General features: G+C 42.8%; 4 protein-coding genes and 1 pseudogene across 4 annotated transcripts; 4 read left to right on the forward strand and 1 right to left on the reverse strand.

Annotated features, from left to right (window-relative positions):
- The first annotated feature begins 426 nt into the window (after positions 1-426).
- Positions 427-890, forward strand: LOC116883580 (histone H3). The gene has a single exon (XM_032884760.1). The coding sequence runs from the start codon at positions 433-435 to the stop codon at positions 841-843; it is 411 nt and encodes a 136-aa protein (XP_032740651.1). The 5' UTR covers positions 427-432; the 3' UTR covers positions 844-890.
- Positions 891-5,310: 4,420 nt separating this feature from the next.
- LOC116883578 lies at positions 5,311-5,696 on the forward strand (annotated as a pseudogene).
- Positions 5,697-9,265: 3,569 nt separating this feature from the next.
- LOC116883576 (histone H4) lies at positions 9,266-9,810 on the reverse strand. Its single transcript, XM_032884757.1, has one exon. The coding sequence runs from the start codon at positions 9,722-9,724 to the stop codon at positions 9,413-9,415; it is 312 nt and encodes a 103-aa protein (XP_032740648.1). The 5' UTR covers positions 9,725-9,810; the 3' UTR covers positions 9,266-9,412.
- A 2,367-nt stretch (positions 9,811-12,177) lies between these two features.
- On the forward strand, positions 12,178-12,980 carry H1-1 (H1.1 linker histone, cluster member). Its single transcript, XM_032884718.1, has one exon. The coding sequence runs from the start codon at positions 12,218-12,220 to the stop codon at positions 12,857-12,859; it is 642 nt and encodes a 213-aa protein (XP_032740609.1). The 5' UTR covers positions 12,178-12,217; the 3' UTR covers positions 12,860-12,980.
- Positions 12,981-19,321: 6,341 nt separating this feature from the next.
- On the forward strand, positions 19,322-26,810 carry Trim38 (tripartite motif containing 38). Its single transcript, XM_032884232.1, is given in 6 exon segments — positions 19,322-19,738; positions 22,541-22,636; positions 25,120-25,162; positions 26,269-26,339; positions 26,341-26,443; positions 26,446-26,810. Coding segments are annotated over 6 exon segments (1,095 nt in total).
- The last annotated feature ends 202 nt before the right edge of the window (positions 26,811-27,012 follow it).

Genomic DNA, 27,012 nt, shown 5'->3' on the forward strand with positions numbered 1-27,012 from the left:
CCTTATAAAGACCAAGAATGTAATTTTGGATTGTTGAGTCATGGTTTTACTTTAAAAGTAGTTACAAGGCATTGCACTTCGTATCCTGGTTGAGACAATAAAAACACGAAGGTACAAAAGAGTGGATCAAAGGTCATGCTGGGGCTTCTGATCACCGCACTTGGGAAACAACTGTGATACCAAAGGCAAACAAAACTACATTAAAATACACCAATTGAAAATTCTTTGTAAGAACAAAATGTAATTTGAGACTGTCCGGAAATGTAGCCTATCAGATACTCTTAAAGCTACCAATCACACTGGCTATTACCCAGCCAATGAATTTGTGGCGCGCGCCTTTCGAAATGTTGCAAGGCCAATCAAAATGTTTCTACGTCTATTTAAGGGCAAGATTCTTTATTTCCCCCTACATTGGTTTATCTTTTTTACGGGATGGCACGTACTAAGCAGACAGCTCGCAAGTCCACCGGCGGCAAAGCCCCGCGCAAGCAGCTCGCCACCAAGGCCGCCCGCAAGAGCGCTCCGGCCACCGGCGGCGTGAAGAAGCCCCACCGCTACCGTCCCGGCACCGTGGCTCTGCGCGAGATCCGGCGCTACCAGAAGTCCACCGAGCTGCTGATCCGCAAGCTGCCGTTCCAGCGCCTGGTGCGCGAAATCGCGCAGGACTTCAAGACCGACCTTCGCTTCCAGAGCTCGGCGGTCATGGCCCTTCAGGAGGCCAGCGAGGCCTACCTTGTGGGTCTGTTTGAGGACACCAATCTGTGCGCCATCCACGCCAAGCGTGTGACCATCATGCCCAAGGACATCCAGCTGGCCCGCCGCATACGTGGAGAGAGAGCTTAAACCATCCTACGTGCAGTTAACCCAAAGGCTCTTTTCAGAGCCACACACACTTTCTGTAGATGCAGCTGTCACTCTTCTGTTTCTACTGTGTTGGAAATTTTAAGTGTTAAAGAGCGGTAAGTTTAATACAGCTTGAGCCATGTTGAATCTAAAATGTTTTTGTTCCTCTACCTAAATTGGGTGGCCTTCAGATTTGAAGGGAAACATGGATATTATAAAATAGTCAAATACTCAAAGTGTCAGTTTTTATGTCATAAGGACGTTCTGTCTTCATTCTTAGGTGCTCTGTTTCTTGGGTGATAGCTGTTGAATAGTTTCCGCTACCGTTCTTAGACATGTGTCTTCACGTATTGCTTGATTCACCACTTGTCTGCTCTAGAACTTTAATACCAGTACAGACTAAGCATTATTACTAGTTTTTTGCTCTTACTCATTGAAATTATGTTACAGAACTTAAAATATTTTGATTTATAATTTTTTTAGTAGGTGCTGTAAAGTAGGTAATTGTGAGTAGTGTCTCTGTAAAATAACATTTACATTGTGCTGGGATATTTCAAGCAATGGTTAGAATTTTTTTGTGTTCTTTGTAGATTTTGCACCATATTTTGAAAAACTATAGAGGCCCCTCAAGGATGACAGCCCCTCATTCCAGACATTGGCTCCCACCCTTTCACTGCTTCCTTACATGTAACATTGTCTATATCGAGAATGTGAGTAGAGAACAAAGTTATCAAGATGTAATTTGACAGGGTGATGTGTGTGGGTATGTTTTCCAGGAATACTAATACCAAACCCAACAATAACATAAAAACCCATATTACAAAGTATTTTCTTTTAAATTATGTCTGTACTCCCTGATATGCCTCCATAGGCTGAGCGAAGCAGCAGGATCACAAGTTTGAAGTTTGCTTTGGTTGCAGAATGAGTTCAAAGATACCACTGGTGGTTTGGTGACTACCTTGTCTCAAAGTTAGAAGTGACTGGAGTAGAGGGCACTGCACTTGCTTAGCTTACCTAGTAAACAAAACAAACAAAACAGAAAGGAAGAAAAGTTCTATGTCCAGGTATTTGATTTCCTAGAGGCTGCTTTAGACAGCTCTGCCTGGCAACTATATGTCATCCACAAGTGGTGTCATATGGCGATGGTGTTTCTTGAATGCCACTATTTAAATATTTGGTTTTAGCCCTGCTTGCTTTCATGCCCTCCTGCTTAACTTTTTAATGTATTACTCCCCTCTATAAGAATGTAGAGTTTTAGGTACAGCGTGCTGAAAGGCAGCAAACTTGCCATTTTTCTGTAAGAATCAGATGAGCGGTTTTCAAGGAGTCTGGCTCTTCTTGCCTCATAGTCCCTACCACAACCATGCATTTAAAAAATAGATTCTACATTCACTCCTCATTTATTTGAGGCTTTAGTAGGATTTCACAATATCTAATAAATTGGTAAATAAATGAATATAGAAACGTAGTAAATAAATAATAAATAACACATGCATGAATCTTCTTTCAGAGTTCCCAGTGGTGATCTAGCAGCATGTAGTACTCACTTGTACGGGAGGCTTGTTCAGGCTTAAATTCTATCATAAGTGCCTACTATGCCATCTGAAATGAGTCATTTTCTCCATTTGAAATTGGAACCAACACCATCTATCTTTTACGATTATCATTAGAATATATTCATTCCAATGTATGGTTTCAATTTTTCTGAGCTATAAATTATGTGGGTTTTTTTTTTTTTTTTTTTTATGGCTTAAGTTTTTAAATAACCCAAACTAGCTTCTGAAATTACATCTTACTTGGTATCACCTAATCACATAGACTCTGCTCAGTTTATAAATTATCACTATATACTTAAAATCTTTTAAGGATTTTGTTGTTGTTGTCCTTAGCAAGGGAAAATAGTATGGTATGATATCCCTCTATTTGATTCCTAAAACAGGAAAAACAAAATAAATCTTTAGCAGAAGGCTATAGATGAGATTACTATGTGCCAAGCCATCAGGCAGTAAGACCAACTGAATTTCAAATTTTGCTAAAATGCTGTTAATCTTTCCTTATTGTTCTCCCATAGCCTATATTCCCACAATTGCACTCCACTTGGACTAAAAAACTTTTTTTTTTAAAAAAACCATGTGTTTGTCTATGGTGACTTGTAGCCTTATCCTGTAAGTTACATAAAAAAATATTTTTGACAAATCATCCTTGTGCCCAGATGGAGGTCCTAACTATGACGTTTTACCTTGCAATATACATAATTGAACAGAGTGTGCCGTAGATACTGGTTGTTCCAAGGTCTACAGCAAACACGATTTCTATCCTCCACATGCCACACACAAAGTGATGTTAGGCACAGGATAAAATTTACAACTCGAAGACAACAGTTTTGTTATGGAGGTTTGTATGAAAGTTTAAGACTCTTAGAGACAATGAGGAAGTCAAGTTTAGGAAAATAGAACATGGAAAGGAAAAGAGAATAAAAAGACTGAGGTTAGCAGTAGGCCTTAGAATCTTGACCTGTAGAAGCAACTTCCTGAGTGTTCAGAGTGTCTTAGTAAAATTAAACATTTGAGAAAAAGTGAATGGGAATTAGTAAACTGAGCTACACTGCAGCATGGCTGGCAACAGGTGCACTATCATTGCTAACTCACTTTGGGAAAAGGACCAAAAGAACTCTCCAAATAGTTCTTAAAGCTTGACCCTGAAGGAGCTTGCAACCCCATAAAAACAACAATGCCAACCCACCAGAGCTTCCAGGGACTAAACCACTACCGAAAGACTAAACATGGACTGACCCAGGGCTCCAACTGCATATGTAGCAGAGCATAGTCTTGTTGGGGTACCAGGGGGAAGGGAAGCCCTTGGTCCTGCCAAGGTTGGACTCCAGTACAGGGAAATATGGGGGGAAGAATAAGGGGGAGGTATAGAGGGAATACCCGTATGGGGGGGGGGAAGGGAGGAATGGGGGCTCATGGACAGGAAACCGGGAAGGGGAATAACCTTTGAAATGTAAGTAAAAGAAACAGATCTAATAAAAAATTAAAAAAGAAAAGCTTGACCCAAAAAAATACAAAATATGTTACTACACTTTATTACATGCTGTAATTAAAAGTAATTAATTCTAATACACATTTGATGATACTGCTTGTGTTGGAAATAATAGCTTGGCAGGGAAATACTTCTAGTAAGAATATTAAAACAGTTTATTTGGGGTTCTATTACTGTGATAAAACACCATTATCAAAAGCAACTCGGGCAGGAAAGGGTTTATTTGGCTTACAATTCCACATCACTCTTCAACATTGAAGGAAGTAAGGGTAGGAATCCAATCAGAGCAGGAACCTGGAGGCAGGAGCTGATGGTCAGGCCATGGAAGGTGTTGCTTATAGGCTTGCTCTCCATGGCTTGCCAGGCCTGTTTTTCCTGTAGAACACAGGTCCACCAGCCCAGAAATGGCACCACCCACCCACAGTGGGCTGGGCTCTTCCCTCATCAGGCACTGATTAAGAAATCCCCTGCAGAGTTGCCTACTGCCTGATTTTCTGGAGGCATTATCTCAATTGAGATTCCTCTTCTATGATGGCTCTAGCTTGTATAAGTTGAAATAAAACTATCCGGCACAAATAGTAACAGGTAAAAATTAGTTATGTAGTACATCTTTGAAACAATCTCTTCTAATGTATTATTACCCAGTCCAGTTCTCACAGAATATGGGCAGCATTATCAGACGAGTTTTATAGGTATAAAGGGGGAACAGGAAAATTACCAGTTCACATTTCTTTCTATGAGTTCATTCCTTCGAATGAGAGCATACACTGTGTAGATATGGCAAAATGGAACTCAAGCACGAAGCAGTTTTACTGCTTTAATTAAAAATATGGTAATCTAAAGCAGCGATGAATAGATTACACACAGAATCAAGCTGAGAAGGCGCCAAGCACAACTATTTGACAAGGTAAAGAGGCTTGAGCTATGCAGACAAGGGCTATTTTAAGAAGTTTTACTAGTACCAGTTGTTTCAATTCCTATTAAAAATGTTTTATTATTTATTTTTTAAAGTATCTTTCCACTTGAATTTTCACATTTAAGAAACAATCACGTTCTTTTGACACTTGGTGAGTTGTTTAAAAAAGGCTTTAATCCTAAATATTTCAGAGTGGTATTTGTTTCAATTCCTTCAGGTACTGAGCCATAAAAATGTAACTCTGCTAAAATACATATAGAACAATATTATACTTATACTAAATGGAGTGTATTCAAATCTGGGGAAAACCCCAGGGAGTCCATAATGTCTGTATATGAGACTCCTTAGTCACCGCCCTGAAATGGGCGGAGCAAAAGAAGCCGTTGGCCACCTTTTGGTCCCCGCCCACTTGAAGTTCTCAACCAGGTCCGATAAGAGTGTATACTTGTACACGGAAGTTTTAGCAACCCAGCTTGTTGCTGGAAAGCCTTCAAAATAAGGTAGTTATGTAAGGCCTCGGCAAAGGCGGGGCTAAGCGCCACCGCAAAGTCTTGCGCGACAATATCCAGGGCATCACCAAGCCCGCCATCCGCTGCCTGGCTCGGTGCGGAGGAGTGAAGCGCATCTCCGGCCTCATCTACAAGGAGACCCGCTGTATGCTGAAGGTGTTCCTGGAAAACGTGATCCACGACGCCGTCACCTACACTTGAGCAAGCCAAGCGCAAGACTGCCATGGATGTGGTCTATGCTCTCAAGCGCCAGGGCCGCACTCTCTATGGGTTCGGTGGCTGAGCCAGTCTTCACTCACTTAAATTCACTAGCAAAAGGCCCTACCCTCACCAATCCACACCATCAGGCTGTGGATACATAGATAAGGCAACATGGTTGAGGATTCATTTTGTTTCTCACAGTCTGATAATCTGTGTAAGTCCAAGAGCTGGTATATTATGTGAGTACCGTGTTCCTGTCTTCAGACACACCAGAAGGGGACGTCGGATTCCATTACAGATAATTGCCATGTGCTTGCTGGCAATTGAACTCAGGACCTCTGGAAGAGCCGTCGTCCACTGAACCATCACTCCATCCAAAAAACAAGTCTCGAAAACCCTACAATATTGGGGATTATATACGATTGGTGACAAAGATATATAAAATGTAGGGGGTTATTATATATAAATATACATTGTTATTTCTTCATACTATTACGCTGCCATGTAGAGGTTGTTCAAAATTTCATTTAGTGGTGTGACTAGGCTAAATAGTGAAACTAAATGAGAGTAATAACATAGAACTCAATGTATTATCTGTAGAGTGAAGAGGCAGACTGGGCAGTTCCTGAAGAAACAACCTATGATCTACATCCAAAGCGAGATTTGATACACACTGACCAACAGCTGTCATCCCAGCATTCCAGAAATGGATGCAGAAGGATCTCTCAGTTTGAAGCCAGCATATGTTCTGCACCATACAGAGAAACTCAGAAATGAGATTCACACAGTGGATGTTGTGTGCTCAGTTTTTGGACCCTTTCATCAGTCCTGGAACTGCATCTTGTTAACTACTATGTACTGTAAAAGTGAATGTTCAATGTAACTCAATGGCCTACTTGAGAAGCCAGGTCCATCTTGCTGCAATGCCAAAATCTGTAATAGTGACAGCTTCTTGACATTCAACATTCTGAAAGAATTAGAATTTTTAAACTTATCAAACATACTCTCTGCTCAGAATATTCTGAATTACCGTACTAGTTACAATAAATAGTGCTGCCTTAAAAATACAGTCCTCATTTCAAATAGAATTAAGAGATGGTTTACTTGGGAGCTAAATATGAGTGCCCATGGTCCAAGAACACAAATTCAGGTTCTTCCAAGTACTATGGTTTACTTTGGGAGTGTTCCATGACATTTCACTAGTTATAGAACAAAGAAAGTCCTAAGGCAAAGTGCTTACCAAATTCACTGGTTGGGAACACAGTGATGGTGAACGGTAAAATCTAACAAAGATATTAGGGATGAGCACACGCTGTTATTTCTTTTCTTTCTTTCTTTCTTCCTTTCTTTCTTTCTTTCTTTTCTCTCTCCCTCCTCCTCTCCCTCCTCCTCCTCTTCTTCTTCCTTCTTGTTTTTGTTTTTATTTTTTGAGACAGGATTTCTCTGTATAGTCTTGGCTGTCCTGGATTTAATTCTGTAGATCAAGCTGGCCTCAACTTCACAGAGATCTTCCTGCTTCTGCCTTCCAAGTGCTGTGGACCAACACTACCACCACCACCACTGAGTAGAATGAATGGAATTTTAAAGGGAATAAAGTTAACCCTCTATAATCTTAAAATTCCCAATTTGATCAATCTTTAACAGTGGACAATTTTTCCTCCCTCTTGCCTTCGATTTCGTCTTTCCTTCCTGGAACTTCAGCTCACAAAAACACCAAAGCTTATAGCAAACCAGTTTGCCTTTCATGGCAAACCCCAGGCAAAGTTAGATGAGAGGCCATGGTGGTGGTGGTGGTGGTGGGGGGTTAACAGCAGCCACTTCCTCATCACACTTCTTTATAATGGTTTTTCCTTATTTGGTTGGGTTTTGCTACAACTGAGCAAAGAAAGCTCAGCCATGGCCTCAGATGCTGTGTGTGTGCTGACTCACCCTTTTGGTTGACTTTAGTTTTTTAAATGTTACTCTTATTTTATTGTTTGATAGTCTGCATGCTGCATGTACATCTGTGCACCACTCTCATGCTTTCATGCTTCCTGCCCAGAGACCAGAAGTGGGAATTGGCTCTCCTGAGACTGCATTTACAAGAGATTATAAGACACCATGGTGGGTTTTGGAAATCTGGAATAGGTCCTCTGGAAGATTAGCTTGTGTGTGTGTGTGTGTGTGTGTGTGTGTGTGTGTGTGTGTGTATGGCCGTGTGTGTGTGTGTGTGTGTGTGTGTGTGTGTTGGTGCACACATACCAAAGCACACATGTGGATATCAGAGGATAACTTATGAATACTGGGTCTCTCCTTCCACCATGTAGGTTCAAAAGTTTAAATTCAGGTCTTGAAGCTTGGCAGCAACTTTACTAAATAAATCATGTCACTGACTTCTTTTATCTTGATATGTAAATCAGGTTAGCCTGGAACTTACTATATAGTCCAGTCTCATCTTAAATTCATGACCTTTATGAAGTTTTTTAAAGTGAATGCATCATAAATCCTTTTATTCATGTCCTCAGGCTACAGCCACATTATGTTTTAATTATGGTGCTGGCATAATTATATAAGGAACGACAGTTGGTCATGTAAGGAAAAGTGAGAGGTTTCTATCCACAGTAGAGGTGGACACCACCAAGGAGAATATATGTCTGTTAGGAATGTTTTGATATAAGGCCAGGCCTACCTTAAAGGCCAGTGTGATTACTAATACCTTAGATAAAAATTCTGCATCTACACAACTACATTTACTACTCATGAGAATTCAAAGTGTTTTCTGTGGGCCTCAGAGAGCAGCTGGAACACTGCATAATAGCAAACAAGTCCCTCCGGAAGGAACTTAGAGGACAGATAAAATGATCAACCACCCTCAGAACACAACACGTTTCCTCATTCCTCTGCGCCATTCCTGAAACTTTCCAGGATGTAGCTATGAATTGCACTCACTAATATTAAAAGGAAGCTATGCTGAGTAGTGCATTATTCTCCAAGAAATTCACAGTTGGAAAACAGGAATCCCAAATCAGGGAGAGACACTCAGATCCAGCTCACAGTGACAGGCTGAGTGAGGCTCAAATCTCTCCCTTGTAAGTGATGCCTAAAATTAAGACAATGGAAAGAAAGAAAAATATATAGACAACAAAACCACAAAAGAAAAGAAAAAGTGCCACCAAGCTGGGTGTGGTGGTAATCAGTAATGCTAGAACTTGGGAGGGGAAGGATCAAGTTGTCTAGGCCATCCCAGTTAAAGTTATTTTTCTAGTCGCCAGTCATGGAGTTCACATCCCCCACTTCTGTGCTCTCAAACGTACACTACTTGAACCCAAAATTGTAGCAGGAAGCCAAAGAACACACTTGCCTTTACCAACCTTAGCCACAAGGTGAAGGGTGAAAGTGTAAAGGAGTCATGAAATGGGGACTTCCGGGATTCCGACTGATCTGAGAAAGAAAAAAAATTCCCCACCATTATGGCGGCAATAAAGCCACTAGTTCGTGACAAATCATTGACAAGCATCTACTTTACAACTATTGAACATACCTGAACCCCGCCCGGACTTACCGACGTTTTCACTTGCTCAGTTCGCTGAAAACCATGTTTTAACTTGCTTTCCCATCCCTCACTCCGGCTTTCCTAAAGGAACCAAGTGAGTTGATTAGCTGCGCATGCTTAATGAAGGCAGTTTATCTGCTGCCCAAGAAAAAGGTGCAATCTTAAGTTTTCAATTCATTGAAATAAGGTAAACCAAAGCAAAATATACTTGCACGCACCTGTAGACAATTTTAATGTTTATTTTCTCAATTTCTCCATATTCTCTGGATTGCAATATTGGGTGGCTCAAGCATCACAACTCTTTTTACAGAGAATTTGGGCGGCCCTGAGAAGGGCCTTTGGTTAAGAAAATACAAATAAAAAGCCTTAACCGCCGAAGCCGTAGAGGGTGCGGCCCTGGCGTTTAAGCGCGTAGACCACGTCCATGGCAGTGACGGTCTTGCGCTTGGCGTGCTCCGTGTAGGTGACGGCGTCGCGGATTACGTTCTCCAGGAACACCTTCAGCACACCGCGGGTCTCCTCGTAGATGAGGCCGGAGATGCGCTTCACTCCTCCGCGCCGGGCCAGGCGGCGGATGGCAGGCTTAGTGATGCCCTGGATGTTGTCGCGCAGGACTTTGCGGTGGCGCTTAGCGCCGCCTTTGCCCAGGCCTTTCCCTCCTTTGCCGCGACCCGACATGTCTCAGAGGGCAGAGAAAATAAATTCTGAGCTGAGAGTCGCTCCTTTATATAGCTGCTTTGCCTTGATCTCCCACCCCCAACAGAATCGCAGAACAGAAAGCCCGCCGGCGGGAAAAGTGACGTCACAAATCCCTCCCTCAAGACTTGCGCGGAAAAGACCGAAAGCCCGCCGGCGGGAAAGTGACGTCACAAGCTCCGCCCTTAAGACTTGCGTGGAAAGGACCAAAAGCCCGCCGGCGGGAAAAATGCTACCAAAGCCCCACCTCTTAATCCCTGCCCAAAGAGAACCGAAGACCTGCAAGACGCAGACACGACCCTTAAGCCTGTCCCTAGTTTCAGAGTCTCAATATACTCTTAAATATATCCCACAGTAACTTATTGTGTAAGGAGCAATGACGAGTACAGCTAAACACTCAAACGGCACGTTTAGTAGTTGCTTACACCGCGTAGCCATGTAGCGAAGTTCTACTCCCTTACCCATCATTGGGGATACTAGGTTTACCTAAGGAAACGTTTTTATATCACAGCTATTTTACTTGAAACCGTGTGTGGCTCTGAAAAGAGCCTTTGGTTCATGCCAGGAACTGTACAATTACGCCCTCTCCCCGCGGATGCGGCGGGCCAGCTGGATGTCCTTGGGCATGATGGTCACACGCTTGGCATGGATGGCACACAGGTTGGTGTCCTCAAACAGACCCACAAGGTAGGCCTCACAAGCCTCCTGCAGGGCCATGACCGCCGAGCTCTGGAAACGCAGGTCGGTCTTAAAGTCCTGCGCGATTTCGCGCACCAGACGCTGGAATGGCAGCTTGCGGATCAGCAGCTCGGTGGACTTCTGGTAGCGCCGGATCTCGCGCAGAGCCACGGTGCCGGGACGGTAGCGGTGAGGCTTCTTCACGCCGCCAGTGGCCGGGGCGCTTTTGCGGGCAGCTTTGGTGGCGAGCTGCTTGCGCGGAGCCTTGCCGCCGGTGGACTTGCGAGCGGTCTGCTTAGTACGAGCCATTGCAAGACAAGTAAAGACTGAGTATTTTTGAGCATGGAAGTGGTACGCGCAGAACTACTATTTATAGTATACAAGGAATAGTGATTGGATGAAAATGTCGGTTACATGTGACGTTTAAGATTCTGATTGGTCTATTTTTAAGACCTGCATTTGTTGGTTATATGGGGCTACAGTAGTCTGAGACCGCACTGTGTGTGTGGAGGGGAGGGAGTGCGCGTGTGTGTGCGTGCGTGTGTGTGTGTGTGTGTGTGTGTGTGTGTGTGTGTGTGTGTGCGTGCGTGCGCGTGTGTGTGCGTGTGTGTGTGTGTGTGTGTGTGTCCAATGACTGTCATCTTCTATAGCATTTCTGCCTCCCAACACATTGCAGCTTAGACTAGATGCCATTGAAGAATAGAGAACAGTCTTGATGTCTCGAGTATTAAAATATAGAATGTGTCTTTTGCATTGAGGGTGGGTAGGCCAGATTCTATCTTTTGATTGGTTTACTGAGTTTCGTAAATAGCCACTAAAACAGCAGATTTAGAATTCTTCATTTGCGTGGAAAGTGTTCATTTTCTTACAACCCACAGTGTAAATAACGGAGAGAAATATGAGAATAAAAGTACAGAAGTCTGACTCGGATTATTCTGAGTATTTCTTCATTAAATACCTGTACTTCTATGGATGCTTTGAGTCCTTCACTTTGGGATTGGATTGTCAAAATATTTTCATCCATTCTTAGCCAGAGATCACTCGATGCGTTCGAAAACTTGTAAAGTAAAACCAATAAAAAAGTGGTCAAAGAACGTTAAGATTACACTTTTAAGTTTTTCTTTAAAAGGAACTGGGCAAGACTTTTCCAGAGCTATTTCGTACTTGCATATCCCTGGATAAGTCATGTTATGGCTTTTCTCTCGAGTAGTAGGTGCTGTCTCAGAATTGTGCAGCCCTTTTATTAGTTACTGGCTCGCAATATGAAATCACCGTCACAAACTGACACTCCTTAGAACACTGAAAGTTTCTTCCTTAACTAAAATAAAAAGGTAACGTTACATAGCTCTCAGTACTCCCAGAAACCAATACGGAAGCCCGCAAACAAGGCCCATAGGCTAGCTTTCTGGGTTTTGATTGCCTAATTTACAGCCACTCTTCACTAGTTGAGGTACGTTTTGATAGGCATCTACCACCTTCTGATGACAAAGCAGGAGAGTACAGAGTGTCCCTGCTGTGCTTGAAATTCCACTTCAAGCAAGCAGCCGAAGAAGTTTTGAGGCAACCTCTACCCACAAAACGTGAGGTTTGACAGGTCCCTGGAACAGCAAAGGAGTTAGGCTCTGAAATCTTGCAGGCATCCAGGGACGCGAGGGGGCGGGGCTTCAGGGTTAAGGGGGCGGGCGTTAGCATGCACCAATCACAGCCCGGCCCTGCTCTATAAATACGCCGCGAGGAGGTCTTGTCTTCCTACTTCTTTTCTTCGTCTTGGCTTTTGCTGGTCACTCCTCAGCAACCATGTCGGAGACAGCGCCAGTCCCTCAGGCTGCGTCTGTTGCCCCTGAGAAACCTGCCGCTACAAAGAAAACCAGGAAGCCTGCGAAAGCTGCTGTCCCTCGAAAGAAGCCCGCGGGACCTTCAGTGTCTGAGCTCATCGTGCAGGCAGTCTCATCCTCCAAGGAGCGCAGCGGCGTGTCTTTGGCCGCGCTCAAGAAGTCGCTGGCGGCGGCGGGCTACGATGTGGAGAAGAACAACAGCCGCATCAAGCTCGGGCTGAAGAGCCTGGTGAATAAGGGCACCCTGGTGCAGACTAAGGGCACCGGCGCTGCTGGCTCCTTTAAGCTGAACAAGAAGGCGGAGTCCAAAGCCAGCACCACCAAGGTGACAGTGAAGGCGAAAGCATCCGGGGCAGCTAAGAAACCCAAGAAGACTGCTGGGGCTGCAGCAAAGAAGACTGTCAAGACACCGAAGAAGCCCAAGAAGCCTGCAGTCTCAAAGAAGACTTCTAAGAGCCCAAAGAAGCCGAAGGTGGTCAAGGCCAAGAAGGTAGCCAAGAGCCCTGCCAAGGCAAAGGCAGTGAAGCCTAAGGCTGCCAAGGTGAAGGTGACAAAGCCAAAGACTCCAGCTAAGCCGAAGAAGGCGGCGCCCAAGAAAAAGTGAACAGTTGGAGGCTTCTTCCAGTAACCCAACGGCTCTTTTCAGAGCCACCTACATTACTCAAAGAGCTTAGCACTAACTAGTTCACAGCAATGTGCAACTGGGTACAAAATAAACAGGAGTTCTTTCCCAGTAAACGGACAATTTGGGTCCCTCTAGGTCTGGCTTGAGTTGTTTACCCCAAGTTCCTTCAAAATAGCCTTTACCTGCGTAGTTAAATAATTTTTAGCCCTGGGAGACGCTACCCTCTCCAGGTGTGGGTAAGTTCTTCATGGCGTGGTTGTGTAATGGCATGTGGTACCTCTCCCAGGTAAGTGTCATGCTGCCAACATGAGAATGTAGGTCCTTAGTGCTCCATGTGACGGCAGCACTAGGCATAGGGTGTGGTCAAAATAAAAGTTTAAATGCAATAGGGTTTTTTAGTTCAAACTCACAAGACTACCTTACAGAAATGCTGGGCACTTGAAGGTTTGGTTTTGTGAGGAATTGTGTGTTACTACGTAGTTGATCATCTCCCAGTAACCCCATGTAGCCTGCCTGCTCTTGAAGCCTTTGTAGGTTTTGCTAGGTAGCCATTTTTGACCTTGAACCGATCCTCCTTCCAAGTGGTACGGTTACCGCTCCCCTCCTTCCCACACGCCCTGATTTGCGGACCTCCTCTATCCTATCCTTTGAGTTCAGTTTTTAAATTATTTGGGGGGGGGGTGGCGCTTGTGTCCGCAAGTTGGGGGCCGGGGTAGGGGCACACAACTTGAAATTGGTTCTCTTCCACTACTTGAGTTCAATTCATCAGGTGACAAATTCCTTTTGCTCTGAACCATCTTTCTGGCCCTGAATTTAGCTTTTGTTGTAAACAAATTATGGTATCTGCATAGCCTAGTGCAATCAATATCAATGTGGTGAAGACGCAGGGGATTAAAGATAAAACAAAGATTGGCAGGAGACAGCATGTGGTAGACACTGATTTGCCTTTCCTTAAAAAAAAAAAGTCATTTAAATAATGTATGAAATCTGGCACTTAGAAAACTTTAATATGCAGTGTTTTCTTTACATTACTGTGCAATGAACCTGGAGTTCATTGCTGAGCTATAGTCTCAAGTTTTGTTTTTTGTGTATTAGTACACTCCAAAGACAGCAGCAGTAAAATTGCATGTGTCCATATATTTTGAGACAGGCTCTCCTAAATTGCTTAACTAGGCCGTGAACTTATCCTGCTGCCTCAGCTTCTCCAGCAACAAGAAGGTCTGTGCTTCTAAGTCCAACTTTTAAACATCTTAATATAAACAGGCACAGAGAGACAAGGCCTAGGGGATAAGGGCAACTTCTTCCTTTCATTTCACATCACCTTTTATTTCTTTAAACACCCTGAAGCAGATACAGTCATGTTGGCATTTTTGTTTTAGCTATTTTATTTGGGTTTTCATGTACCTCTATTCAAACCCTTATTTCCAGCAGGGTAATAATTTCCAAAACCAGGTAGGAGAGAAAGAAGGTTAGAGAGGAAATGGGGCATAGGTCTCTTTAAACTACTTCCTGTTGAATCAGTTTCTTGGGGCAAATCCAGTCTTCCATTTAAGTCAGAATTTTCTCCAATTTCTTGCTTCTTTTCTCTTGACCATCAGCAGGAGCAGAAACCATCAGGAATAACCCTGTCTTCTTCAGAGCACCCCTCTATTTTTCAAAGCTCTCTCTGACTCTGCATTTACATCTTCTTCATAGTGCCCAGAAGTAAACCATTTGCAGCTGGCAGAATCAAATCCTACCAGAGCATGCGCAAGTCAAAAGTCTGCAGCTGTGGATAATCTAGGCAGCTCCATATCCCACACCTGGAATTAAAACAAACATGTTTATATAACAAAGATTTTAAAGAAACCAAAAGTCTTCATTACACAGTCAGACGTATTTAAAAGTGGGAGCATTCAGTGCACATAGTTCCATTACATTATTTGGGGGGTGAAATTGGAATTCCACTCGGTCTTTCACAAGGAAGGTCAGTTAAATCTACCAATCCAGAAAGGGCGGATCACACTTAGGCTCCGCCCATCCTCCGCTCGCCCCAACCTTGGGAGCCCACTCAGGTCTTGTCTCATTCTATTGCCATCTTCACTTCAGTCACCAGCTCCAATCCCGACTTCTCGCCGTAGGAAATCAAGGCACCTCGGCATACCTTCGGGCGCTTGGCTCATCTATCAGATAATTGGACGCTGGGTTTGAGCGGACCAATCAGAAGCGTCGGGAATCAAGCCTTACTGGCAGAGCTGTGGCCAGAGGAGCTAAGTTTACCACCCTGGGAGGTCTCCAGCCTGGAGTCTGAACGCATGCTCCCTAGGAGGCATCTCCGCCTGCAGTTCAGGAGCACATCTCATAAATAGCCGAAATTCTGTGAAATCTCACAGGAAAACGATTTTTCTTTTTCTTTTTTTTTTTTCAAAACAAAATATGGCAAACTTCTTTTTTAGTTATTTACACAGTAACAAAGCAATGGGTCTCTTTTCAACACTTCTGGATATTATAATCTCCTCACATCTTTCCTGGTTGCAACTCTCTGGTTCTTCTCCTGCCCCTAAATAAGCTCCCTCTGCCTTCTGGTCACAGCTCTCTTTGACCTCTCATTCCCCCATCTCTACTGTTACAACCTCTCCTTTCCTTACCAATCCCGTTTCTAGTTAATTCACACACACACCCCCAACACATACAAATTTAAATATAGTTTTCATATATGAGAAAATATGCTTTCTGGGTCTGTTTTCTTTTTGTTTGGGTTAGCATGATTTCTGGCTCCAAACAAGAAATAAACTCATGATCTTTTCCTTACAGAACCTATTGTTTTAAATATTGAGTGGACAGCTCTGTGTGTGTGTGTGTGTGTGTGTGTGTGTGTGTGTGTGTGTGTGTGTGTGTGTGTTTTCTCTTGCAACTCATTGCACGACTCTGGAGTTGAAGGTTCTCTGGTTAATAATCGGATTTGGTCCCCTACTGCTGATGAGGAAGACACTGATTCAGGGTGCTCTCCCTATCAATCACTAGTCAAGTAAATGCCCTACAGCTGGATCTTATGGAGGCAGCTTCTCAATTAAGAGTCTCTTCTTTCAATCTGACACAGGAGGGTGTTTCTGGGCTTTACCTTTGGGAGCTTTGGGAGCGTATCTCTGGGGTCTTATCTGCAAACATCTCCCTCCTATGTTCTGTTACTCATACCCACTTGTTTCCTCATGAGACAGACACAGATGTGAGACTCAACTGTCCCAAGACAGACTCCATTTTGTTTTTGTGTTTCTAGTGTTTTGTGGGGATAGTGGTAGTTGTTTTGGGCACTCACAACCGTCCATCTCTTCCATTGAGATGAACTACACTTGAGTATTGTCTCACAAATACATAACAAAAGCTATGGGTATCTGAAGGGGTCATCTTGGAATCCAGGGCACAGGGGCTCCTTCTTTCTCATGGTGCCTCAGCACTGATATGGTCTCAGGATTTCACTGTTCGAAGAGTGAAGAGTCTGCTGTTTGGAGTGGGAAGGTAGAAACCTGTCTAACGTTTACCTCTAGCCTGAGTTAAGATGAACTCCATGCTTTCTTTGCAACCTGAGGACCCAGCACTGAGTATGAGTAACTACCAGGATTATTCCCTGGGGGACTCCAGAGTCCAAGTAACTCATCCTCCATCCTATGCTCTCAGTCCCCTTTCCCAGCTCCTTCAAGCCATTGTACATGTTTATTACTTAAGCAAGCAGGAAAGAATTTATATACTTGCCCCATTCACCTGCAGCTACAAATGTGATCAGCCTTGCTTAAATACGAATGAATGATTCATTTCCCTCCTTTCTATAATTCTGTCTTAGTGAAATCACTCTTGTTGGATTTTGGAATAGAGAGGCTGAGGCTGACATGCTCACTTCCAGCCTTTTCTCCATAAAGCCCTGAGCACACTGGCATGTAGGTGACTGTCCTGACTACCTTAATAGTAGTGGCTGTTGTTTCCTGGTCTGTAGTTCTGTGTCTTGTAATTGCACCATATTTGTGTCCTGCAGAGAAGTGGTGAGGAGGAAAAGGCAACAACTCCGCAGGACAGAGAAACATAGCTGGCAGGCTTGGAGAAATTTTATCATGTTAGTGATCCACTGTAACAACTTCCCTTTGCACCACTGCCACCAAAGCAGTTATGAACGGATAAGCCACCTCAAAATGCTAATGAAGCAACAGAGCTTTAGAAACCTTTTGAGTCTCAAGAGGGTTGGGAGTAAAAGTCGATAGATCTCACATCAGAGCATATCCTGCCCTTCTGCCCTCTCCGCTGGGTCACAAGAGAGTTTTGAACTTTGTCTCTAATTTGTTCTTTGTGTTAAATGCTTTACATTGTGTTCCTTTTGTCCATCTCCCCCTCCCCTTTCTTTTTAAAGATAAAAAGGTTCAAAGACCAGAGCAACTTTATTGGCTGTCAATTAGCCTCCCATAGTGCTTCCATTTTTCAAATGACTCAGCAGAGATTCCTAGGTTTCTGTAAGTGACAAGTGCTCAGCAGAGCACCAATGGATCAATGATTGTTTTACTGGAGATTTAGAGGGACAAACAGTGGAGAATGTTGTCTCCAGATAAACAGAGACTGCTCCCCTACAACTCTGGAAGGATTCAGGACTTGGGCAGCTCTTACATTGGCATCTGCTTTTGCTTCTCAAATGGCGCAAGCAATCTCAGAAAATCCAGAATACAGGTGAGTGAAGCTTAGGCCAGGCCAGGCTGCTGGGGCCTTTGAAGTGGCCCCTTGGCCAAGAATGTGATGTCCCTTGCAAGAAGGCCCATGGGGTCAGTATCCTTCCTTCAGAAGAAATCCTTTGCCATTCTTTCTGTCTTGGTTTTAAGAGGAAGACAGCCTGTTTAGAAGTTCAGTTGAACTTCTGTTTTAATTCTCTCTCTCTCTCTCTCTCTCTCTCTCTCTCTCTCTCTCTCTCTCTATCTATCTCTCTGTGTGTGTGTGTGTAGAACTAGGATGGGTCTCAGAAGCAGCTGCCATAGAACAGGAAGCAAAAAGCACTGCTCTTAAATAGCCTTCTACTCCCTTTGGTTGTCAGTGTGTCTTCCTGGCCCATATCAGAACTATAGCTCTCATTGAAGTCTGGCCTCCTTCCCACTTTCTCTATAGCCTAGGCTCTGGCATGACACTCCCTAAGTTCACATCACCTGAACTTCTGGGAGCAGTTTTCAGCCACAGAGAAGAGACAGGAATCCCCTGGTTCTCCAGAAATATTGTTCCCCCTCTCCCCTCTTCAGCCCTCTTTCCAGTTCTCTTAGTACCAGAATAAACCAATTCTTGGCCAGACATGGTGGTACAAACTAGTGTAATGCCAGAAGGCAAAGACAAACAGATTGACTCATTTATTCCTATAATTAGAAGATTTGGTCATTTCTTGGTGGCCTGTTTCCTATATGTTCCTTTTTCTGTGTTTTTATTTTTATATGCTTGTGTCATGTCTTCTTAATCCTCTGCCTTCTCTTTAAGTCCTGGTATTCTATCTTCCACTTGATCCATCCTACTTGGAAGGAATTTGTTTGGGTTTTCTAGTAGGGTTATTTGGTTTTTCAGTTCCCTCTTCATTTTTACCTTGAGTCAACTGCAATGTTTCTATCTCTTCACTGAACTCTGTTTTGGAGGCTTGAACTGTCTTTGTCATCTCCATCAGCCACGTTTGTGTCTTCTTGAACATCACTCAGGCTTTTATTCTCTTCAAATTCATTGAGATGTGTTTCTGGCTGAGAAGAGAGGTTGGATGTGGCCTGGGTGGGGCCAAATGGGTCAAGGGCAGACAAATCATGGTGGAAGCTTAGAAGTTGGTTTTGACATGGTTAGGAGTGGCCAGATTAGGTTAGAGCACTGGGACCCAGGGTTAGATCTAGAAGTTCCTGAAGGTACATAGAAGGGGGAGAGTGTCAGGCAGACTTGCCCATCTAGACCCAAGAGAAGATCTGGCTGCTCTTGATCTGGCTAGTTAGAGGGGTTGAATGCCCCTACAGTTAAAAGTAATGGCAGCTCATGGAAACTTTTCATACTCTCTAGCTGAGTTCAACTTCTGAACCTTGCCTTGCCTCTGCCATTCTCAGCACATGGCACAAGAGAACACTGGACAAAAATGGACTGCTCTATAGCTGAGCCATCATGTAGTCACCAGGTGCATTTGGCAATTAGGAAAATGGAATGTGAGCAATAAAACTGGGAAACTGTACTTAAAAATGATTAAACTTTTATTAAGTTGAATGTAAATGGCTACATGGGATAGTGGTTATTATGTAAATACAATGAGATATTTATGTATCTTCTCAATTCTAAGCTGTTTCTCTTTTCTAGAGACTAAAACCTCTGAAACCGGTAACTGTCAGTTGACTGCATTTAAATTTAGGTGAGGTTTACATCTGCCACTGTGGAAAACATTTCTCTACTTCTGATTGCTTTGGAAACTTCTCAGGAAAAGCCATGGGCTCAGACTTTAGCACAGTGAAGACAAGAAAGGTCACTTTTTGCTCCATCTGCAAGTCCATGATGTCTCACCCAGTGAGCATCAACTGTGGACACAGCTACTGCAAATCCTGCATACAGAGCCATTATTGCAATGTCAGCTCAAGGACAGGATGGAAGATGTTGGGCTGCCCTTTGTGTAGTAGTCCATTTAGTTTAGAGAACCTCAGGCCCAACAAGGAGCTAGAAACCATAACTGATATGATCAAAGGGATAGAAGGGCAGGATCATGACACAGTGTGTGAGGAACATGAAGAGAAGCTTAATCGCTTTTGTGGAGATGATGGTCAGCTCCTCTGCTGGCGCTGTTGTTGGGAAGATCAGCACAAAGGTCATACCTTATTTGCTGTGAATGATGTGTACTAGAACTATAAGGTGAGAATTATGGTTGGGGGCCTTTACACGTGTCCAGTCTAATGATCTCCTATGAGAATCATAGAGAATTGCTGTGTAATAAGGACCCATTTCAGACCCCAGCACCCACATAAAAAGCATGGCTATACCTCCCCTGAAACCTTAGTGTTGTAAGGAGCAAAGACAGAAGGATCAGTGGACTTGATGGCCACCAGCTTAACTCCAAGTTCAGTGTGAGACCCTGCCTCAAAAGAATAAGGCTGAAAGACAGAACAGGAAAGCATTGTCTTCTGCCTCTATGTGTATACACAAGTGTGGGCACTCCCATACATGTGCATGCATACAACTATATCTCTCCTTCTGCATACCTCTCTTTCATACACACACCACTCCTGTCATCATCACCACCTTCACCATCACCAACCAAGATAAACTCCACACACAATGTCATACCGTAGGAACTTCTTCATCATTGCCAAGGTAAGCAGTCCTGTAGAGGAGGTAATGACACAGGAAACAAAGCTGAGCCAAGATTCATCCCCATCACTTCCAATTCTTAATCTCAGACCAAGTGATACCTACTATCACTTGTTCATTTAGTACCTACTATGTTCATTTAGAAAGTTTATTTGGAAAATAAAGGGCCAGAGGCACTGAGAAGATCCAGTACTGTAAAATAAAAACATCATGGGGAAATTTCAAATTATTTTCATAAGAAAGAGTGTGAGAGGGTGGGTTCAAAGAAGATTCCAGAAGGGTCAAAGATCTGAAAGTAAATGTTTGTGGTGAGTTAGCAATGGGACATTTGCCATAATTTGTAGGTCCTCCCTTGAAAGCCCAGGGCCTTCTGCACTGACACAGTGAGAGACATGGTCAGTCTTTCTGTTTTTGGATGGTTTTGCTTTGTTTTGTTTTAATGTGATGTGGTTTTTTAAGACAGGTTCTCTCTACATAGCCTTGGCTGTCCTGATATTCACTATGTAGTCAAAGCTAGCCTTGAACTCACTGAGAGCTGCCTGCCTCTGTCCCCAAGTGCTGTGATCACAGGCATGCACCACCATACTTGGCTGCTATCTTGATCCTAGTCTATTCTTCCAGCTTGCAGGAGCAATTACTAAGTGGGCTCCTTGTGCTCTATTCCATGAAGCAGATATAGTCTCATATAAAGGCCTCAAGTCTTCCATAAGTGTGCTGCCACTCAGCACACTTGGTTCTCCTTTGGCCTCCCTCCAACAGCTGCATTGCAGAAATTCCTATTTGAATGATTAAAAAAAAAAAAAAAAAAAGGAGAAAGGCAGGATGACAGTTACCTGCCACAGAGTCAGACTGCTGGGGTGAAACCTTAGCCCTGGTGCTCAGCAGATGCATAATTAATTTGTGCTAATTTGCTTAAAGTCTCCCATCTTGTTATCACTGTCTGTACAAAGACATGATAGCACCCGAGTCCTTAGAACATATGCTGGGAGTTATGTTGGGTTTGTGGATATTAAACTATGTAAAGTTTACAACAGCATGTGACATAAAGCAAAGGCAATATTTCGTTTTTCTAAATCAGTCACAGACTGTTTTGGAAGATCTCTTGGAAATTAATTCATACCTGTGGAATTACAGAGGACAGGATTCGTTTTCATTACAGGCAATTTCTGGTAGCCTCAAATTGTTCTAAGTGAACAATTAATTTGGGGGTTTCGGGGAGTAGCTTGACAAGGAACTAATCCTTTAAATTGGTTCTTGATATCATCCTCCAGACCCCCCTTCTCTCCAAATTCTAATAACTTCAATTAGTATCCTGGCCTTTCCTTTGTAACTTACCCATAATACATACTGTGGTGGTTTAAATATGCTTGGCCCTGGGAGTGGCACTATTAGGATGTGTGACCTTGTTAGAGAAGTGTGGCCTTGTTAGAGGAGGTATATCATTGTGGGTGTGGAAGGAAGACCTTCATCTTAGCCACCTGGATGCCAATCTTCTCCTGTTTGCCTTGGGAACAAACTTTATAACTCTCAGCTCGTCCACTGCCATGCCTGCCTGCATGCTGCCATGTTCCCACCTTGATGATAATGGACTGAACCTCTGAACCTGTAAGCCAGCCCCAATTAATGTTGTCCTTTATAAGAGTTGCCTTGGTCATGGTGTCTCTTCACAGCAATAGAAACCCTAACATACAGAGTTCCAGATGTGTCAAACATCTCAGTATTGGCTATGTATTCAGCACACTGTTTTACAAGCTCTCCCTACAAATGGCTGTGGCAATCTCTAACAACTTTTCCCAAGTGGCTTGGTTTGGCAAATGACACTGGTGTCCCAATTTGACTCTTGAGACTTCCAATTATGCCTCCTGAGGTGAGTGATTTGCCCCCTTTCTAAGCCTCATTTTCCAAAGCACAGCAATGATGTTAAGCATCCCAACAACTGCCCAGGATTACTAAGGCAATCAGTGACTTACCACTTATAAAACCCTCAGCCTACTCTCTGAGCGATGTACACAGAATTCAATAGCTATTCTTTGTGATCTCACCACATTTCGGAGTGCTGAGATTCATATTAAGTACCTAATGAGGAATCAAATTGAGGGTGAGGGATGTAGTTCAGTTGGTTGTGTGCTTGCTTAGCTTGCAAAAAGTTCCATGTTTGCCAAAACTGCATAAAGCAGGGCACATAGTGTATGTCTATTTCTTGTCACTCAGAAGGTGAAGGCACAAGGTCATCTTTGGCTACTTAGTGAGTTCAAGATCATCTTGGACCATATCAGACCCTGCTTCAAACTGAAAACAAGATTGATAAGAATTGATTTTACTTAATGTTTTTCTTAACATTTTCAGAAAAAACTCCAGAATACCATGACAAAATTGAGTGAACTCTAAGAGACTCTCGAAGTTCAGATACATTTCATAACAAGCCAAATAAATGCCTGGAAGGTAAGAGTTTGAGTTCATTGGTGAAGAGTGATTTTTCTGTAGTGAGTCTAGGCATAGAGAAAGACCAGGAAAAATACAAGAATGATTGGCTCCTGCCAATACATGGGAACCCTAAGGAAGAGAGCACTGATTTCATGGCCTAGATGTTTACGTTTGTGAAACTTTGTCACCAAGCTCTTCCATCTTCTTGGGATGTCTAACAATTTCATCAAAAGCTAAACTAGCTTCTCAGTTTCTTTGGACTTAGACTTGTCTTTATGAAATCAATTTGTTCCAACTGTACTTGGGTGTAATGTACCAACACCCATTCCTTTGTTTCATGCTTATTTTGCATGCTAGGATGTATGTGAACCTCCATCTTTGCTTTGTGGCCCAGACTTTCATTCTTTCTTTTTTAAAAAAGATGTTATTCAAAACATTAAATATGTATGTATATGGGTTTGTGAAGTGAGTATAGGTACCCAAGGATGGCAGAAGAGGGCATCAGATCTGGAGCTAACCTGACAGGTCCTCTATAGTAACCATATTTACTCTTAACTATTGAGCCATCTTTCCAGTCATAAGACTTTCATCTTTAATATTGCATGCTACCTATGTACTTTGTGGCATGTTTTGTTTCACATATTAAATGCATTAGTCTGATACTCTAGTGTTATCACTCTAGAGGCAGTGGAACCTGGGAGAATGGAGCCTAGAAATGAGGTGGGCTTTATTTAGAACATCAGACAATTGATATCCTGAGGGTTAACCAAGGTTGTATGATTAAAGTTCACATGCATTCAAGCTATATATAATCACAACAGCAAGGCATGCCTGGAAACACTCTGAATAACAGTAGTAAGATAATGGGTAATCTGGAGTAAACCCACACCTGGGAGGGGCATGAAAGTACAGTCCAAGAACAATCCTGTACTTTGCAGGACTAAAGCCACCAGACTTGCTCAGTTTTCTTGGAGTTTTCTCACAAGCACACAGAATTGTTATTACACAGCTTCAGTCATGGGTCATGTTCCAACATTTGGACACTAACCTTCTGACCTTGCTGTGTCAGGATCAAGCTCTTAGCCTCACCAGGTGAGAAACAAACCTTTGAGAGGATTCGTCAAGCAGGATCACCCCAGGCTGAGTCTAATGAGGGCAGTAAAAGAGACCTACGTTATTTCTAAAGCACATGCATAGTGCTATAAAATCTGCGCACCTGTATGGCTTCTTGAAGAGGCTGCCCACATGTCTGAAGTACATTCTTTCTAGAAGTATCTGAATTATCCCTTTTAAATATTTTTTTTTAAAAAGGAAGGCACAACTTTGTTCCTAGGCATGGTAGAAGAGGTTTACTGTGGATATGAGGAAGAACATAACCAAAAACACCTGGGAGAGTCCAGCATGATCATGACCCTGAGCCAGGCCATGTGAGAAGATGGGGAAAGGGAGAATCAGGAAAACAAAGGGTAGACAAAAAGAGCTGGGTAACCAAAATGTTGGGTTATATAGGCGGCCCAATCCCTGGGCTGGAGAAGTTTAGAGTAGGGGGTGGATATATCAGCCATACCTAGAAACAGTAGGGACCAAGGGATCCTGGGAGATCCTGGCAGCCAAGTCTACCCTAATATATTAAATAAGACCTCAGTCATTCATCCTGGGTTTGAGGCCAATTACGACACAGTCAATTTCCACAGCGAGTGCCATTTCTTCCTTCTGCTTTCTTTACATATGGATGTTTAACTTGAACTTCCAGAGCATGTAAAAAAAATATGTATATCCTTTTGTAACTGATAAAGTATTTGAACAATACCCTCCTTCTCTAATCCAAGTTTCTCAGGTTCCTATCTCATCTTTCTCCCATATCTTAGTTGAACTAGAAGAAAATTAATCAGGAGTTGAACCTCTCCCCACACTTCTGAGTGTCAGGTAAGAACTTCTGGCACCTGTCCAGCTTGAGTGGCTCAGTGCACACCACCGAATCACTTATACACTATTATTTATTTTCCTCTCTATTGTTCCCTAATGCCCCATCCCGGAAGTGGTCCATTATTACTTTTACTGGTTTCTGCAGTTCTTCCAGGATATGTACTCATATCTGAAGATCTGAAGATCTGGTTGTTCACTTATTTTTTGTGACTTTTTCACACTCTTGTTTCTTAGTATTTAACATGCTTAGCATACTATGCACACAGTTCTCTCTACAGACCCTTCTAAGTCCTGATTCAATTATTGGTCATATCTCTGCAGGCAATAACAGTCTCTCTCAGTTTCTCCATATGAGATAAAAAAAAAAAAAAGGTTCACTCTGAAGATTAGAAACAAGGAACAAAGGAAAGGGAGAAATGCAAGCCCAGCACAGGCCTTTCTTCCTCTGCTTCCTAGTCAGTGCAAGGAACCAAACTATTCCTGTAGATCTGCCTTTCTACCAGGATGGACTGCATTCCTTTGAACTTTGGAGCAAGACAAAACTCCCCATCCCCCTTTAAGTTGCTTTTTGTCAGGTATTTGGTCACAGTAAGGAACTGTGTTTACTGCATAGTTACAGTAAGTAACTGATATTCAGTGTTTATTGTGAATAGTTCTGATTCATAGAGCAATGTTAGCAAGGCAGGTGTCTTAATTACTTTGTCTATTGCTTAACTAAAACATCATGACCAGGGCAAACTTATAAGAGAAGGCATTTAATTGATTTAATAATGGTTTAGAGTTCATGATGGCAGAGCAAAGGCATGGTAGCAGGAAGAGCTGAGATATCTTCTTGATAGGAAGTAGAGAGGGAGACTGGGAATGACTGAAGTCTTTTGAAACTTCAAAGCCTGTCCCCAGTGGCATAGTTCTTCCAACAAGGCCATTCCTCCTAATCCTTCCCAAAGAGTTCCACTAACTGGGGCAAACTATTCAACTATATGAGTATATGGGGGCCATTCTCACTCAAAGTACCACTCAAAGCAGCATGTAGTATCCTGGAAATAATTTTAGGGACTTTACTCAATAATTAAGGAACATGTTAGGTATAGGACACATTAAGTGCTACTGATCTCAGTGAGTAAGTTTTGTGCCCTGTTCTGTTACTCAGAACTTTATAGCTTCTGGCCCATGATTACTAAATCCAAAGGCCTCTAGTCAATATCAATTTGGGAAAATCGTTTTGTTTCTCTTTTCCATTGGTGATGGTTTTTGTTTGTTCTTTCTGTTTATTTGTGGGTTTTTTTAAATTGAGATAGTGTTTGTGTAAAATCTAGTTATAAACAAAGAGGGGAAGGGCTCATTTATACTCTATGATCAATGTCAACAGTCCTAAAAGTTCTGAATCAGGAGGGTTTGGGGCAGAACAGGGACCAGAGTAATTCTAAATAGTTCTGATCCTTGGCATCTCTGACTGACCCATGATGCTGGAGATAGAGATAAATGTATTGATGATATTATTACCACTGTTTCTTATGCATGTATCACATCCCAGAGAAATATTAACTCATTTAACTCTCTTCCTCGTGGTTTACAATAGGCATGGTGATTTTCTTTTTATAGGTATGTTATACATAGTTTCCATAGCTAAGACTTATATGTTTAAATCGTGCTGAGATCTGATCAGTTTTGTCTTTGTAAAGTATGATGTTTGTACTTAAAAGACTGGTTATGGTTTTTTATAGTCAATGTGATCCAGGACCCCAGCACAGCCCATCTCAACCTAGCTCTGTCTAAAGGTGGAAGACTAGTGACTTAACGAAAGATGCCACAGGGATCTTCAGGCTTCTGCCAAGAGGCTTTATGATTTGCCCTGTGTCCTAGGCTCTGAGGGTTTTACTGTATGAAGATATTACTTTGAGTCTCTGTTGAGAATGCAACCAGTTGAGATGTAGGAGTCTGTTTAGAGACAGTGCAGAGGGGCTTTAACATGAAGAAGGAGCTTGAGTAGTTTGGATTCTGGACTATCAAGATGTCTGAAGAGGATGGCCTTGAAGCTCTCACTTCTGCCCCTACTCCTCTCCTTTATCTGAGTGAAAAGCCCCAGCTAGTGGGAGTTTTTCTAGACTATGAGGCTGGAGTTGTATCTTTTTGCAGTGTAACCACTGGCTCCCACATCTTCACCTTCCCCAAGGCTTCTTTCTGGGATACCCTGAGGCCCATTTTCCAGGTTTATCAACATTCTCCTTTGTTCCTACCTGCCATAAATAATCATGGAAAGAAGTAAAGTCCCTATACCTTAAGTAGCATCATAGAAAATCCATAAATCCCACAAGGCAGAAACTTTGTTTTTCTTCACTGCTAGTCCAATGTTTTTAATGAACTTTCAATAAATGTGCTTTGAATTAATAACCCTTTAAATGTGTTGAATATTGAATGATTCAAAACATATTGCACAGTCCCTGTGTTCAGACAAAAAAATGAGGTAA

The sequence above is a fragment of the Rattus rattus genome, chromosome 14 (genome assembly GCF_011064425.1).
Source record: "Rattus rattus isolate New Zealand chromosome 14, Rrattus_CSIRO_v1, whole genome shotgun sequence".
Classification (NCBI taxonomy): Eukaryota; Metazoa; Chordata; class Mammalia; order Rodentia; family Muridae; genus Rattus; species Rattus rattus.